Raw genomic sequence first — 16,542 nt, forward strand, 5'->3', positions numbered from 1 at the left:
CGTGCTCCGGGGCGGCCTGTGGTGGTCTTCATGTGGTGCTCTGATTAGGTGTTAGGTATTCACCATTATGGCTTCTGACAGGTCACTGATCCCTCACTGACCTGCCCCCTAGTTTACATAATGAATATTATATGTATATCTTGAAAATTCAGATTTTTTTTTTAAATGAATTTCAGGATGACCTCAAACAAATGAATCGCCGTATGTACACATTACATATGCGATCATGTTGCAGCGCCACCGCTGCCATCTGCCTGCAGAAGGGGATTTTTTTCCAAGTTACTGAGCACAATTCTGCTGACAGATTCCCTTTAATGATGGGAATAATCCTTCAGTACTTTAGTTTCTGAGTTGTCACAGTTGTGCTGGCTCCATCCAAAACGGGGTCCACAACTCTGCCCCCACTGCCCTGCTCCTCATACAAGTCATGCAGCCATGTCCTCTCTGGTTCGTGTAGACACTGAAAGTCATGCATTCAGCTTGGTAAACGGAATCGTCGAGATAAAGTTTGAGGTTTTAAGTTGTGATTTCTGTCTGATTTTTCCTCCATTTGCCGTCTGCCTTTGCATTGTGCCCTCTCTGCACATGAATCAGAAAAGGCCTTTAAATCCCCCTGATTTATCTGCATCATATGAACCTTGCACCATTTAGTAGCCCCCTCTCTCCACAATTTATTTCTCTCATTTACAGCACAGAACTCCGGGTGAAGCCAGCGATCTATAAACCAACTCGAAACCCCGTCGGCGGCTAACAAATCTCCATGTGTCGTCAGCAGCGCTGTCCCCGCACAACCTGGGCATCCTGCTGACTGCAGTGCATTGCTCGCCTCCTCTCATCACAGCACAGGCATCGCTTACCTTTTTCTCAGGCTTAATACATGTTTTATTCCAGTCCTCCAGCTTTCTGCATAAAGGCGCACGGGCGGCTCTATCCCATGTGCTGCTCGTGATAAAGAGCTAACTGGCAGATCTATATGGGGACGGCTTGTACAAAATGGAAAACTTTGCAACAAAAAAAGCAAAGCATGAAATAAGTAAAATCCTGGGGAATATGATCAGGGTCAGGTTTTATGATCCCCTATCACGTGATTGCCGCTATTCTCCGTATAACAGCGATCACAAAAAACCTGTCAGTTCAAAATGCTCACTGTACCGGTAGATAAAATCCGTTGACGGGTGTGGTTTCCAAAATGGGGTAACTTGTGGGGGATTTACACTGTTTAGGCACATCAGGGTCTCTCAAAATACAGCATCTGCTCTCGATTCCAGCCAATTTTGCGTTGAAAAAGTCAAATGGCACTCCTTCGCTTCCAAGCCCTGCCATGCGCCTAAACAGTGCTTTACCCCCACCTATGGGGTATCGGCATACTCAAGAGAAATTGCACACCACATTTGGGGGTCTATTTTCTCTTGTTACCTTTGTGAAGATAAAAACGTTTGAGTCTAACGTAAATTTTTTGTAAAACAAAAAAAAACCCAAAAGCTAAGAGTTCATTTTTTTATTACTTCAGTTCTTCTGAAGCAACTGAAGGGATAATAAAGTTATTGAATGTGGTTTATAGAATGGTGTCACTTTTGGCTACTTTCTGTCATATAGGCCCCCAAAGTCACTTTAAATGTGACGGGGTCCCAAAAAAGAATGGTCTTGTAAATTTTGTTGGAAAAATTAGAAATCGCTAGTCAACTTTTAACCCTTAGAGCGTCCAAACAAAAAAAAAATTGTTTCCAAAATTGTGCTGATGTAAAGTAGACATGTGGGAAATGTTATTTATGAAAACTATTTTGTGTGACATATCTGTGATTTAAGGGCATAAGAATTAAGTTTGAAAATTGCAATTTTTTTTTTTACAAATTTCCATTATTTTTTTTAAATAAACGCAGGTAATATTGAAGATATTTAACCACTATCATGAAGTACTATATGTTACAAAAATACACTCTCAGAATCCGTGGGATCCGTTGAAGCGTTTCCGAGTTATCACATAAAGTGACAGTGGTCAGAAATGTAAAATTTTGCTTGGTCACTAAGGTGTTAAAGGACCAACCTTTAGACAACAGAACAGTGCTCTTAACAAGCCGTATGTCACGTTCATGAGTAAAGCACCATATTTCTGCAATGAGATATATATATATATATATATATAATTATTATTATTTTTTTTTACTCGGTTTAGTGCAAATTCACATCATATATTATTACAGCTTTAGCGCCACAGAGAGGAGCCAGATGACAGCAGCGTCTGGTTTCTTCTACTCTTGCACTGATTAGAAGCACTTCACCTTCGTATTAAACAGTGCAGGTCTCTTTTAGCAGTGCAGGGGTTGATCTGCTCAGTTGAGAGCTCTTGGAAGCTTTCCTGCATTAAGGCTTTCACCTATTCACTGTTAGCCACTCCCCTCTCCTATATAATCTGGGCTAGCATTCATTGTCAGAGATAGCTTATGCTGCATGGCTGGAGGTTGTTGGTTGCTATTGAAGAAGGCGTTTGGTGGATTTGTCAGTGACTGTTGCTAGGTTTTGATTGTGTGATAATTCCCCCCTTCTCCTACTTTGGTTTAACCCCATCCTTCACTCACCGGTGACTCGAAAATATTTTTCGAGCACGCCAAAGTCGCTTGTCTAGCACCGGTGCATGCTCAGATAACATCTTATCTGAGAACGTTTTCTAATCGTTAATACCTACCTATTGTTTGACATTTTCTCGATTTACACTCCTGTAACAGTCCCAAACTTAACGTAAATCCATTTATTTATCCAGATGTAATAGATAAACAGCAGTATCCTATATACTTTAATTTTTTTAACCCCTTGTCAGCCCATAAGAATCCAGCGTACGGCTTCCACTTTGCTGAATTCGCCCAAAGTAGCTGGCGAAAAATTTGAATCTCTGCAAAATTAAATTTTTTTTTTTTCCCGTAAAAATTCAAGATGAGCTTCATTTGCCTCAAATCGATTTTGTCATCTCTATGTCTATAGCGCACCAGCTGAATGTGTTTTTTTATATATATATATATATATATATATATATATATATATATATATATATATATATATATATATATATATATATATATGTATTTTATTACCTTTGCACATTTTCTGAGACTGCGTGTTTTTTGCAGGACGAGCCGTAGTTTTTAATGATACTATTTTGGGTTACAACATTTTGATCAACGTTAATGTAAAAACATTGATAGGGTCTCAAAGATGGCCGACCCTCGTCCTTATTAAACTCGGAATCCGAGATGTTAAACAGATGGGATTGAAGTGATCTCCAATCACGGCCATTGATGTAGGGTTACACAGGCTCAGTGCCTGAGACTACGCCATACATACAGGCCCACATGTCTGTGCCATGTACATTTTATTCTGGGAGGTTAATGGAAATCTAAACCAAAAAAACCCCTTTAAAGCTAAATTTCCCAGCTCTTTCTCACTTTACCTCCTCCTCTCCTTTAATGCTTACAATTAAAGCTGAGAAATATATAAAGAAACCTTCTCTGTGTCTCAAGATCTCAGCCGCGTTCCCCACCTCCATCCCATTCCATATTGCGTCTGACTATAGATAATTGACTCCAGGAAATTATTTGTCGGGTTACGAGCTGTTCCGAAAACTTGACTCCGGCTCTGATACTTCACAAGCATAATGAAATCCCCCTCCGGACCTATAAATCTTCTTTGTTGACATTTTTTGTCATGGCGGCGAGGGCTTGCATCCCAGAGACATGGAAGAGTCCCAATCTTCCCACCATATCTCAGTGGGTTGCAAAAGTCAATGAAATTATGTACATGGAGGACCTCACCTCATCCATATATGGCTCATATCCAAAGTTTTGGGCTACTTGGCTGGGATGGATGGATTTTCAAAGTTCTAGTGAGTATTGTGATCTATTGCTGGAGGCTAACCCCCCTCTGTAGTTAACTGAAAACTGCAGGCGGTGGTGGGCTTGGCCGGGTGGGCGCTCCTTCCCCTTACCCCCTCGTTTTTTCCATCCCTTTCTTCCATTTTCCCATTTTTTTAATTTTATTTTTACTTTTATTTTTTTCTCTTCTTCCTCTCTTTTCTTTGTTTATACTGTATGTTAAAAGTAAAAAAGAAAATGGAAGACCCTTCGGGTCGGGTCATTGACCTATACTTCTGGGTCCCCGGATGTTAAGGACTCGTGGACGATTTCCTTGCTTGGGAGTTAAGTTGTAATGTTTGTATTCGTCTACTTGTCTGATTCCAATTATTATGTTAACCTGGATTTCGCTGTGAGTCTTTAAATAAAGAATTATAAAAAAAAAGAAGATAATTGACTGCAGCAGGAGCCTCCCCCCACTTCTCTGTCTGCAGGTAGAAAAAAAAAAAGTCTTTAATATTAATCCATTCGTTCACTGCTGGATTTCTACAAGACTGACTGTGTCCACAGCTTGCAGAAAATTCTACAGACTGGCAAGCGTTGAGGGCAAGATTACCTCTGTTTATTTTCCCATTCCTTTAGTATTCCTTGTATTCCCGTTTATTATTTTGCAGCAGAGCCCCAAAGCAGGTGACGTTCTCCTGTATCGTAACTGCCATGTACACGGATGTTATTGTAATTTTTAGCAAGCTCCGCCATATTATCTTCATTTAGATCCTCTTTTGTAATGCAGCTTTACAGAAAAAAACAAAACAAAAAAAAAACCTTAATCCCTTCTCGCGTTCCCTTATTTTGGAGCGCGCCTTGTGAACAGCAGACGCCCTCACCTCCCGCTGACCTGCAGGAGGCTTTTCTCTAGTTCCCTTCTGCTGCCTCATCGTTTGAAGTCTATCGGAGTATCATATCATGAGATGTTTCTTCCATCCTCGCTGCTCCCAGGTGGTCTCCGAAGAGCCGGCTGAATCATGTGTAGAGTGCCGAGGTTAGACAAGTATCCTTAGACCTCCTCAGATTTCAGTGCGGTAAGCAAAAAATCCAGCTTTCGACATGAAAGGCGATCTCTTCCCCAGGCATCTCCCTTTCAGTACGGATAGCACAGAAGTTGCAATCTTTCTTACTTCTTTCTTACTTCTTCGCACTTTCTTCCAGCAGACAAAGTTACTCGATTTGTTGTGTAATCTTCTCCCGTTGCCTAAACGTGCAGACATATTAGATTTACATCGGCCAAACCCAACCATTTTGGCCCAACCAGACGAATACCTATCCTTGCCTGGTGCCGTTTCCAATGTCGGAACACAGAAGTGTTGGGGATGTTGGATTTACAGATCCTGTGTTCTCTCTAAGTCACCACTAGGGGAGGTGCCTGGTACCGGTTTGCCGCTTCCTTTGTATAGTACAGAAGTTGCCAAATTTTTTTACTTTTTTTTTTAATACCACTAATCTACCTCAGCCCTAAATACATTCTTTTTACTTTAGCCAGAACGACCAACTCTGTTTGGGCCCTACTAAATGATAACATGGGATGTCCGACAGTAAAATATATTTTTTTTAAAACCGGGATTGATCAAACCTGATAAACGGATGTAAACTTAAACTCCGCCCCCGCGGAGCCACTGACATGCTCTTCTAGTCACTCAGTGCTGTGACTTCCAAATAGGGAAAACACAGTTTCGGAGTGGATCTACAGGGGCGTGGGAAAAATAAGTATGCCTCCATTTATTCTTAATCCATCCATTCCCAAAATGAATTATTTTACTGTCTGACAATATTTAACATTTGAGTATTTTAAAGCAGCTGTAAAGTTTTTTTATTTATTTTTTTTCATTGATATGGTTCAAGACCTTGTTTTATGTGGGAGAAATTGGATTTTTGGGCTTTTTTTTTAGGTTTTATATATAAATTATTTAGTCATTTGGACAATTTTTTTTTTCCTGAGCGCAAGCAGGAAAAGTTTAGCGTGATTGTTTTTGTTTTAACTTTTTATACCAGTCACTCCCTACACTAAAAAATGCAATTAGATTAATTCCTCACGTTATCACAGTTGTGCATTTTTTTATTGTTTTGCTTGGGTTTTTTTTGCAGATTTTGGGAACTTTATAATATTAAAAAAAAAAGACTATTGCAAAATTAAAAATATGAAGTGTAACTTGCCATTCCATAAACCCATCATCCCAGTGCCTTTTTCTACTGGGACTGGGAATGATAATGCCTCATCCATACATTTACCTGAAAGGTAAAGTCACTAATTGAGTTGACTTGGGACTGGTGACTGGTGGACAAGACCCCATGAGTTCCAGTGGGAAGATGTCCTCATGTATCAGTCACCAGAAACTGCAGCCATTGGCATATTTCGCAACACCAAAGTTCATGGAGTTCAACAAACAGGCTCTCCACGCATGTGCTGTGACTGTGACACAGCCGCGACACGTGCAGCTGCGGCGCCGATCAACTGACCAGCTGTCGCGATCCAGGAAGCTGGGTTTCCTCTGCAGCTTATTCATCAAGCGCTATAGCTTGCCGAATAACAGGGAACCCGAAAAAATTCGCTCAACTCTAATCTTGACCTGTAAAGTGTCCTCTGAACTTTGTTCATAATGACTCTGCTAACTCTGTCTCAGGCTACACAGTAAAGCTTCAGAAATCCAAAATTGATGGCTCATTTTATGTGCACTAGTGGCCTGTGGGAAAACTGGAATAGTTAAGATTCCTAATGTTTCCAAGAACGCTATATTCAGCCTGAAATGACTGCTCAAAGAAATAATAGATTGACTGAGTAGAATTCACACGATTCGTGTAAACACTAGAGGTCCCAGAGAGGGGTCATTTAACATTTCTACATTTTGGAACCTTTGGAGCTCGAAATTTCTGGGACTTCTAGTGTTAAGGCTCATGTACCGCCGGTGTTTGCGGGAAAACTAGATTTCGAGGCTGAGAAGGACCCCAGCAAAGGAAATTAGAATAAAGCAGCAACTCCGTTCTGTCGAGTGATTTCATTTGTGTGGAGTCTAAACGATTTTCCTATCGTTAGTAGCAAGGTTCATAGCCACTTCTGTCGCCATCCTCTGGATTTCACAGCAACGCTCGGCTTCTCTAATTACAATTATTTTCCTCAGGATTCATGGAACTTATAACTTTGGCTTTATCAACTTTAACATCTAATCAGATCAAATCTGTGGCTGCTCCGGGGCCCAACTTCCTTCTCGGGCTTTGATGTACCTGCGACTTGACTTCTGAAGGAGAAGTCGAAGTGGTCTCCTTTTAAAGCAACCTCATAAAAATAATACAAAAAAAAAGGCTTCATTAAAATATTTCCTTGTCTCCGAAGAAGCGACATCTTTGATTCCACTTGTTTTTAAACAGAAGTTTCTTTTAGGAAAATTGTTTTGTACATTCTTTTCACCTATTTTTCACTTGTTGTGTTATGTACTCGCTTGTAACTCTTGGGGCAGGTGCAGACGAGCATATTTTTGGTCTAAGTGCCATCCGGTAAAACATCGGATCGCCCTCTGACAAGTCTATGGGGCCGTGCACATTTATGATTTTTTTTTTTTTTCTCGGCCAGTCTGTTGAGGGGGGAAAAAAAATTGCGGCCTGCACGAGTTTGATCCGATAGTCAGATGGCACTCGTCTTTGCAAATCACTGAGTGCGTGGAAATAATCGGACAGCACTCGGTTAACATCTAATTACAGTCCGATTTTACGGACTTACAGAAAGGTGAAGATGCAGACGTTTGTTTTCTCCTCATCTGAGGAACTCTGATGACACTCTGATCAGAGTTTGATCGGAGTGTCATTTGCGTAATTGGCACCCGATTCTCTCGGAAGAACTAGTCTATGGCTGTCTTCCGCTACACGTAAATTGCAGTGTATAAGGGATTGTCCCACGATTCATGTTATAAGGGATAACTTGCCGAACAATAAAGATCAAACTACTTGGACACCAACCGATCCCAACAACGAGGATCTGCAGAGGCCCTGTCTGAGTGGACTGGAGGTCGAGCATGCGCACCGCAGGAGGTGGACCGTTGTACTTGGCTTTCTCTGGCAGTCGCATAGACCATAAATAGAGCAGAGGTGCTTAAAGAGGCTGTCTACTACTAGGACAACTCCTTCTTGATCTAAATCTTTGGCCCTGATGAAACAAAAAAAATCTTATGCTCACCTCCCGTCCTGGCACTGTTACAGCGTTGTTGGCACTCGCGGCCCCGGGACTCCCGTGTGGTTGTTGTGACATTTGACCCAGGCGCCCACTGACGTCACTATCTCCGCCTTCATATGAATTGAACGTGAAGAGGAAGTCCGGGCTGTAGGTGATCTTACTTCCTCTTCATGTTCAATTCGTGTGAAGGCGGGGATGGTGACTCCAGCACTGATTGTGCTCACGGCTAATGTGTCACAACACAACCGCCCGAGAGCTTCGGGACCGCGAGTGCCGACACTGCTGGAATGGTGCCGCCACTGCTGGAATGGTGCCGCCACGGGATGGGAGTATAAGCTTTATTGTATCTGGGCCAAACGTTTAGATCAAGAAGGGGTTGTCCTAGTAGTGGACAACCGATTTAACCTCTTCTTTCAGATGGGCCGTTGAAAAGCTCCCTTGTGTGAATCAATGCAGTCCCTTTTCTTGGAAGCTGCGGTTGATCTAGCGATTCGACCCTCACCAAAGAGGAAGTCCTAACCTCTCCTGTGGATGGAAGACAACTTTCAGTGTTGGTTATAACTTTAAACGAGATTGGAGGTGCAAGGGCAAGAAAAGCAACCCTTCATCATTACAGCCTTGGGTGGTCTAGGAAGGTAATATTTGAATTATGTAAATTCCACCCCAATTTAGACGTTAAAACCCAGATTCCATTTAAAATAAAAATGATTCCAAAATATAAAGACTTATCATTTTTTTGGGGCCATAATACGCACTAAACATCTTGCTAAAAAAAAAAAAAAAAGCAAAACTGCATCTTAAAGTTCGGGGGCAATTTTCTATAATTGAGCACCTCCAGATCAGCCTGATTGGTGCAGGGCAGGAGAGAAGACTACCAAACCTGTTGATCACTTAAAGGGAATATCCAGGACGTTGTGCCTAAACACTAGAAGGCAGGTAGTTTCTACCTGCCTGTTGTGCTCGGCGCCATTCTTCCCCTGCACAGAGCGGTCACAGACCGCTCCTGCCGGCAATTCAGCTGCCTCTGCTGACGTCATGTCGACAGACCGGCGTCGTGATTGTGCTGGAGGCGATTGGTGAATATTTTACCCGGAGGACCCAGAATGTCCTTTCTTTACATAAAGCCGCCCCCATTGATTTCAGTGGGCCCCCTGCAATGCTTCTTTTTACCCATGGTGGCGCTGCAGATTATAGTTGGGCATCTGAGCAGGACATGGCACCCGTATCGGGGGCATATATGGATCGGTATCTTTTAATGTGAATTTCCGTGTGCTGAGCTCACATTGGTTCTTGTTTGTTTCCTAGTCTCTCCCTGGAATTACAGATCGAATGGAATTCACGGCTCATCGCCGGTTGCAATAGGACCCGAAACCACAGACATTGGCGGAACAAATGAAGGTCAGGCTCCCTTTCTGTGATTAAATAATAAAATGCTGTCATCTGCATTCACAGAGCTAATTCTTTACATTATGGAAAGATGACATTTATTTTATATGCAAAGTGCCTGAGTTTTTTTTTTTTTTTTTCGTTCTTTTTTTCCTTTTCCATCCACACCGTGCAGAGTGATACTTGTATATATCAATAGCTGAAGAATGCCTAGCCATTACACCGATCCCGGCATTTGTTAGCGGGGATTGTAAAGCTGGTTATCAGGGGAAGGCGGATTTACTAAATCTGATTTGTTCCCTCTTCTCATCTGGCGGTTTTAGTTAATAACCTGTATTTCTCATAATAGCAACATTATGTTCTCATATCTCTGCATTGTGTTGTTCCTCTGTTATATTCCTCTTAGAAATGTATGGATGAATTGACAAATGGGCGTTACCGTTTCCTCTTTGGAAGTTCCCTACACAGTCTGACACTGGCAGCTCTGATTGGACAGTGCGCAAGGACGTCCCTCCAACTGGTAACTTTGTTTCTAGGAGGAATAACAGAGGAACGATACAATGGAGATTTGTTTTTGATTTTTTTTTTTTTTTTTTGCTACAACTTATTTCTTTTAAAGGGAATGCTATTACTGGAAGAGACCTGTCATGAAAGGTAACAGGTCCCCTTTAATTAAAGAGATGTTCTCGCAGGATAGGGGATAAGTGTTTGGTTGCCAGGGGTGATGGCATAAAGACCCCCAATTATGAGAATGCCGTTTTCATGTCCTCCTCTTTGATGTCGTGTTTCAAGCATCTTTATTCTATATCTATGGAACTGACAGAGAAAAAGCAGCGCCCAGTCCTAGGCTATATCCATCAGTAGCTGTTGAACTGCTCCATTAGTTAAACGTGTATGGACGGGTGCCTTAAAGGGAATCTGTCAACAAGCTTTTGCTATGTAATCTGAGAGCAGCTTGAAGTAGGGGCCGATGCACAGAATTCAGCAATGCGTCACTTATTAGGCTGTGTGATGTTGTTTGCTTACAATGAAGGTTTTATTGCAAGATAATCACTGCTGGACTACAGCTCACATGAGCCCTGGTCTGGCCACGCCCCTTCCACTGATAAGCAGCTCACTATCAATAGACAATGTAGACAGTAAACTGGTGTGGGTAGCATTCTGAGCTCTGCTACATTTTACTAACGCTGATTGTAAACCAAGCGATACATCTTTGGAATCAGGGTCTCTTTTCCTACATTATGCTTCTCTCAGAGGAGTTAGAAAAAAACCTGGTGATATATTCCCTTTAAATCTGCCCTTTTCAGAGAGGAAGAGGAGTTGGACTCTAGGGCCACGTATTGAATGTAACAATAGTCCTAAAAGTTAATATTGATCCTTTATTGAGTCTTGTGATTTAAGATAAGTAGCCATTTGCAGACGTGTTTCGCGGTGTTTTCCCCTCATCAGTGCACGGCAGGAGGTTATATGTGGCTGGGTGAAAGGCCTCTGACAGGGGCTTGGCACACTCCACAAGGAGAGAAACATACCCCCTTAGTTCTAGAAAATAACATAGCTAGTTGCTATACCCGCCGCCCAGCTCGCACACATCACAACAAGAAAGCATTTATTAGAATTCTTAACAAAATAAAACCGATCAACCATGGCCATATTTATTGATGACTTCTTTTAGAGGAAAATGCCCGAGCGAGCGAGAAAATTTTATTCTTCTGAGCGACCTATTTTGTAGATTGGTTTAAAAGTAAAGCCGCTTTTTTTTATTTTTATTTTATTTATTATTTTTTTTTACAGCTGAATAATAAGAGGACATTTTATATCTCCGTCCTGGAACTCTATAAACCCAATTAACTTTTAGCGGTTTCTTAATTTTAGTTTTAATTCATCAGCAGGAAATGTATAGACTTTTCATATGCTGGGAAAATAAGGCAATAAACCGGCGACAAAAACAGGAATTACGCAGCACAGGACATTATAATCGCTTACGAGGGCAGTTTTCTCCCGTCTGGAGCCGGCCGGCGGTGGCGTCTGTGCATTTTTTTTAGTTTTCTAATTTTTTAACCCAATTTTCTTTGGGACCTCTGGTTCCGCCACCTCTCAGTCCTAGTAACCTCTTACCTGCGATGGCACAGGGCGGCTTAATTATTTCCACCATCTGCATTTCTTGTTTTACTTTGACATTTCAGCTGCTGTAAAGTGAAATCTGAGCGTTTCTTCGTGTTGCTGAGACCCTTACTTCCACATTATATCTACTTTTACAAAAAGCAAGCCCAAATATTTAGACTTTTATGTTTCGCTGGTTTCGCTTTGCACTGTGTTCTCATAGGCTCTAGTGATGAGGAAGCGTGCTACAATAAGGTGTTATCTGAGCATGCTCAGGTGCTAACCGAGTGTCTTCGGCGTTCTCCAATAACATGTTCAAGTGCCCGCGGCTGCATGTCTCGCGGCTGTTCAACAGCAACAGATTTAGGGATTGCCTAACAAACGGGCAGTCCCTGCATGTGTTGTGGCTGTCGAACCACCGTGAGACTTGCAGCTGTGGGGACTCGAACATGTTATTGGAGAACGCCGAAGACTCTCGGTTAGCACCTGAGCATGCTCAGATAACACCTTATTGTAGCACGCTTCCTCATCACTAATGGGCACCGTTGTGGTGAACTCATCAGGGTAGGCACTTCTTCATCTTGTAGACCAGCACTTGCTATGGACAAGCCTTGGGGCGTTATGTGAGCTCTATTGGTCGTTTAGACTAGGGTTGAGGGTCCAATACGTTTCAGCACCTTTATCTTGTGCACACTATTTCGCCTGCCAGTATGTCTGGAGCTCCGTTTTACGGATGCAGATGTACACACTTTGTAAGGACAAGGGCGTGTTTATGCACCGCCAGCAGCATGCAGAAGCCATGACGCTATATGGAGGGATGGTGCACGGGAAGAATGTAGTGCTGGACAGCCACTCTTACACCTTTCTTTTTTTTGGGGGGGGGATGCTTTGCATTGTAAGAGTGTTATGGTCCCGTGTTGTTCTTAAAGCCAGCGACTGATTCCCATACTATTAGGTCAGGTGGGCCACGCAGTCCCACACGTAGCACCAACACCCCTGCATCCCAAAGCCAAACTGCATCCTGTAAAAAAAATGCTCCATTAATGCTCCAATAAATAATATTCTTGTTTTTCCATTTAGGATTCACAATGGAATTAAAGACAGAAAACTTAGAACTGTTTGAGCCAGAACTTGAAATACCGAAGCCAATCACTGAAGAAGCAAACACATCCTCGTCCTTCTATCCTCCTCCAACCCAAATTCTGGATAAATACATTCTGGATAATGGGAAGGTACAGGACTGATTTTTATCGCTGCATCATTCCAAATGCTGCACATCAAGGGGGAGCCTACACAAATGGCCTACATAGCTTCACTTTTTTTTGCATCTTCTTACCTGGAAAAGGCCGTATGACTCTCATGAGGATCGCAACGCAATGCTCGGAATGGCCGGTGGCCCTACTTACCAAAGCTTGACAGCCGGATAGAAATGCACAAAACTGTCACGCTTAGGTCAGGAGAGCCGCTGGCCAGTCCGTCCTTGTCCAAGGCTAACTCTCCACTAAAGGAAAGCTGTTACCTAATTTGCCTTCCCTAAATCGCTCCCAGGACTATATTAGCCACTTTAATAGCATTTCTTACATGCTAATGAAACTATAAATTGCCCCTGCATAAATGCTGAAAAACACTTGTTGGTGCTTCCTATGCTAATCATCTGCTTTCAGTCAAGTGGGAGTCACTGGATTCTGTAAAATCAGACTACACAGTCTCTAATCACGGGGCATCAGGGTTTGATTGATAAGCCCAGTAGTTCTAATGTCTGGCTGCGTGCTCTGGAGGAGTGTTAACTACTGCCTCCCAGGTTGTATGCACAGTAAAGCTGGGTGAGAAGTCTGTGCAACACCTCCACTTCCAAAAGATGCACAGTTCACTTACGAAGCTGTGGCTGTACTCCTTGGGAGGCTGGGGCCGTACGCCTGGGAGGCTGGGGCCGTACGCCTGGGAGGCTGGGGCCGTACGCCTGGGAAGCTGGGGCCGTACGCCTGGGAGGCTGGGGCCGTACGCCTGGGAAGCTGGGGCCGTACGCCTGGGAGGCTGGGGCCGTACGCCTGTGAGGCTGGGGCCGTACGCCTGGGAAGCTGGGGCCGCACGCCTGGGAAGCTGGGGCCGTACGCCTGGGAGGCTGGGGCCGTACGCCTGGGAAGCTGGTGCCGTACGCCTGGGAGGCTGGGGCCGTACGCCTGGGAGGCTGGGGCCGTACGCCTGGGAAGCTGGGGCCGTACGCCTGGGAGGCTGGGGCCGTACGCCTGGGAAGCTGGGGCCGTACGCCTGGGAGGCTGGGGCCGTACGCCTGGGAAGCTGGGGCCGTACGCCTGGGAGGCTGGGGCCGTACGCCTGGGAGGCTGGGGCCGTACGCCTGGGAGGCTGGGGCCGTACGCCTGGGAAGCTGGGGCCGTACGCCTGGGAGGCTGGGGCCGTACGCCTGGGAGGCTGGGGCCGTACGCCTGGGAAGCTGGGGCCGTACGCCTGGGAAGCTGGGGCCGTACGCCTGGGAAGCTGGGGCCGTACGCCTGGGAAGCTGGGGCCGTACTCCTGGGAAGCTGGGTCCGGACGCCTGGGAAGCTGGTGCCGTACGCCTGTGAGGCTGGGGCCGTACGCCTGTGAGGCTGGGGCCGTACGCCTGGGAAGCTGGGGCCGTACGCCTGTGAGGCTGGGGCCGTACGCCTGGGAAGCTGGGGCCGTACGCCTGGGAAGCTGGGGCCGTACGCCAGTGAGGCTGGGGCCGTACGCCCGTGAGGCTGGTGCCGTACGCCCGTGAGGCTGGTGCCGTACGCCCGTGAGGCTGGTGCCGTACGCCCGTGAGGCTGGGGCCGTACGCCCGTGAGGCTGGGGCCGTACGCCCGGGAAGCTGGGGCCGTACGCCCGGGAAGCTGGGGCCGTACGCCCGGGAAGCTGGGGCCGTACGCCTGGGAGGCTGGGGCCGTACGCCTGTGAGGCTGGGGCCGTACGCCTGGGAAGCTGGGGCCGTACGCCTGTGAGGCTGGGGCCGTACGCCTGGGAAGCTGGGGCCGTACGCCTGGGAAGCTGGGGCCGTACGCCTGGGAAGCTGGGGCCGTACGCCTGGGAAGCTGGGGCCGTACGCCAGTGAGGCTGGGGCCGTACGCCAGTGAGGCTGGGGCCGTACGCCCGTGAGGCTGGGGCCGTACGCCCGTGAGGCTGGTGCCGTACGCCTGTGAGGCTGGTGCCGTACGCCTGTGAGGCTGGGGCCGTACGCCTGGGAAGCTGGGGCCGTACGCCTGGGAAGCTGGTGCCGTACGCCTGGGAAGCTGGGGCCGTACGCCAGTGAGGCTGGGGCCGTACGCCAGTGAGGCTGGTGCCGTACGCCAGTGAGGCTGGTGCCGTACGCCTGTGAGGCTGGTGCCGTACGCCTGTGAGGCTGGTGCCGTACGCCTGTGAGGCTGGTGCCGTACGCCTGTGAGGCTGGGGCCGTACGCCTGGGAAGCTGGGGCCGTACGCCTGGGAAGCTGGGGCCGTACGCCTGGGAAGCTGGGGCCGTACGCCTGGGAAGCTGGGGCCGTACGCCAGTGAGGCTGGTGCCGTACGCCTGTGAGGCTGGTGCCGTACGCCTGTGAGGCTGGTGCCGTACGCCTGTGAAGCTGGGGCCGTACGCCTGTGAAGCTGGGGCCGTACGCCTGGGAAGCTGGGGCCGTACGCCTGGGAAGCTGGGGCCGTACGCCTGGGAAGCTGGAGCCGTACGCCTGGGAAGCTGGGGCCGTACGCCAGTGAGGCTGGTGCCGTACGCCAGTGAGGCTGGTGCCGTACGCCCGTGAGGCTGGTGCCGTACGCCCGTGAGGCTGGTGCCGTACGCCCGTGAGGCTGGTGCCGTACGCCCGTGAGGCTGGTGCCGTACGCCCGTGAGGCTGGTGCCGTACGCCCGTGAGGCTGGTGCCGTACGCCCGTGAGGCTGGTGCCGTACGCCCGTGAGGCTGGTGCCGTACGCCCGTGAGGCTGGGGCCGTACGCCCGTGAAGCTGGTGCCTTACGCCCGTGAGGCTGGGGCCGTACGCCTGGGACGCTGGTGCCGTACGCCTGTGAGGCTGGTGCCGTACGCCTGTGAGGCTGGTGCCGTACGCCTGTGAGGCTGGTGCCGTACGCCTGTGAGGCTGGTGCCGTACGCCTGTGAAGCTGGGGCCGTACGCCTGGGAAGCTGGGGCCGTACGCCTGGGAAGCTGGAGCCGTACGCCTGGGAAGCTGGGGCCGTACGCCAGTGAGGCTGGGGCCGTACGCCAGTGAGGCTGGTGCCGTACGCCCGTGAGGCTGGTGCCGTACGCCCGTGAGGCTGGTGCCGTACGCCCGTGAGGCTGGTGCCGTACGCCCGTGAGGCTGGTGCCGTACGCCCGTGAGGCTGGGGCCGTACGCCCGTGAGGCTGGGGCCGTACGCCCGTGAGGCTGGGGCCGTACGCCCGTGAGGCTGGGGCCGTACGCCCGTGAGGCTGGAGCCGTACGCCCGTGAGGCTGGGGCCGTACGCCCGTGAGGCTGGGGCCGTACGCCCGTGAGGCTGGGGCCGTACGCCCGTGAGGCTGGGGCCGTACGCCCGTGAGGCTGGGGCCGTACGCCCGTGAGGCTGGGGCCGTACGCCCGTGAGGCTGGGGCCGTACGCCCGTGAGGCTGGGGCCGTACGCCCGTGAGGCTGGGGCCGTACGCCTGGGAGGCTGGGGCCGGATGCCTGGGAGGCTGGGGCCGTACGCCTGGGACGCTGGGGCAGTACACCAAGCTTCACTGTGCATGAGCCGGGAGCTGGCAAATGTCGCAGCTGGAAAGGATTTGCAGCTCAAGCATCCTGACATCATCATGGGTGTGAATAGAGCCCCTTCGAAGCTTGACTGTTTCAGGATTCAGCCCCTCCCACTTGACTGGAAGTGGGTAACAACTCATTAAGTGTTTTTTGGCATAATAGCCATTGCTTTGTCTCTTTGCTTGGATCGGATTTTTTATATTGATGTATGTATTGTCTTAATACTAATCTGTTTCACATGGTTTTGTTTCCCGCTTCCC

At 47.6% G+C, this 16,542-nt stretch overlaps 2 protein-coding genes across 3 annotated transcripts in view; both read left to right on the forward strand.

Annotated features, from left to right (window-relative positions):
• The window catches only part of AGBL4 (AGBL carboxypeptidase 4), a 1,562,854-nt gene that overhangs the window by 1,110,753 nt on the left and 435,559 nt on the right, over positions 1–16,542 (forward strand). The gene's annotated exons all lie outside the window — the stretch shown is intronic.
• BEND5 (BEN domain containing 5) overlaps positions 1–16,542 on the forward strand; it is a 34,140-nt gene that overhangs the window by 12,588 nt on the left and 5,010 nt on the right. The window contains exons 4-5 of the mRNA XM_069737948.1: positions 9,367–9,459; positions 12,628–12,779. Of these exons, the coding sequence (XP_069594049.1) occupies positions 9,367–9,459; positions 12,628–12,779 (245 nt within the window). The remainder of the gene's footprint in view (positions 1–9,366; positions 9,460–12,627; positions 12,780–16,542) is intronic.

Source organism: Ranitomeya imitator, chromosome 8, assembly GCF_032444005.1.
Source record: "Ranitomeya imitator isolate aRanImi1 chromosome 8, aRanImi1.pri, whole genome shotgun sequence".
In the NCBI taxonomy this organism is placed as follows: domain Eukaryota; kingdom Metazoa; phylum Chordata; class Amphibia; order Anura; family Dendrobatidae; genus Ranitomeya; species Ranitomeya imitator.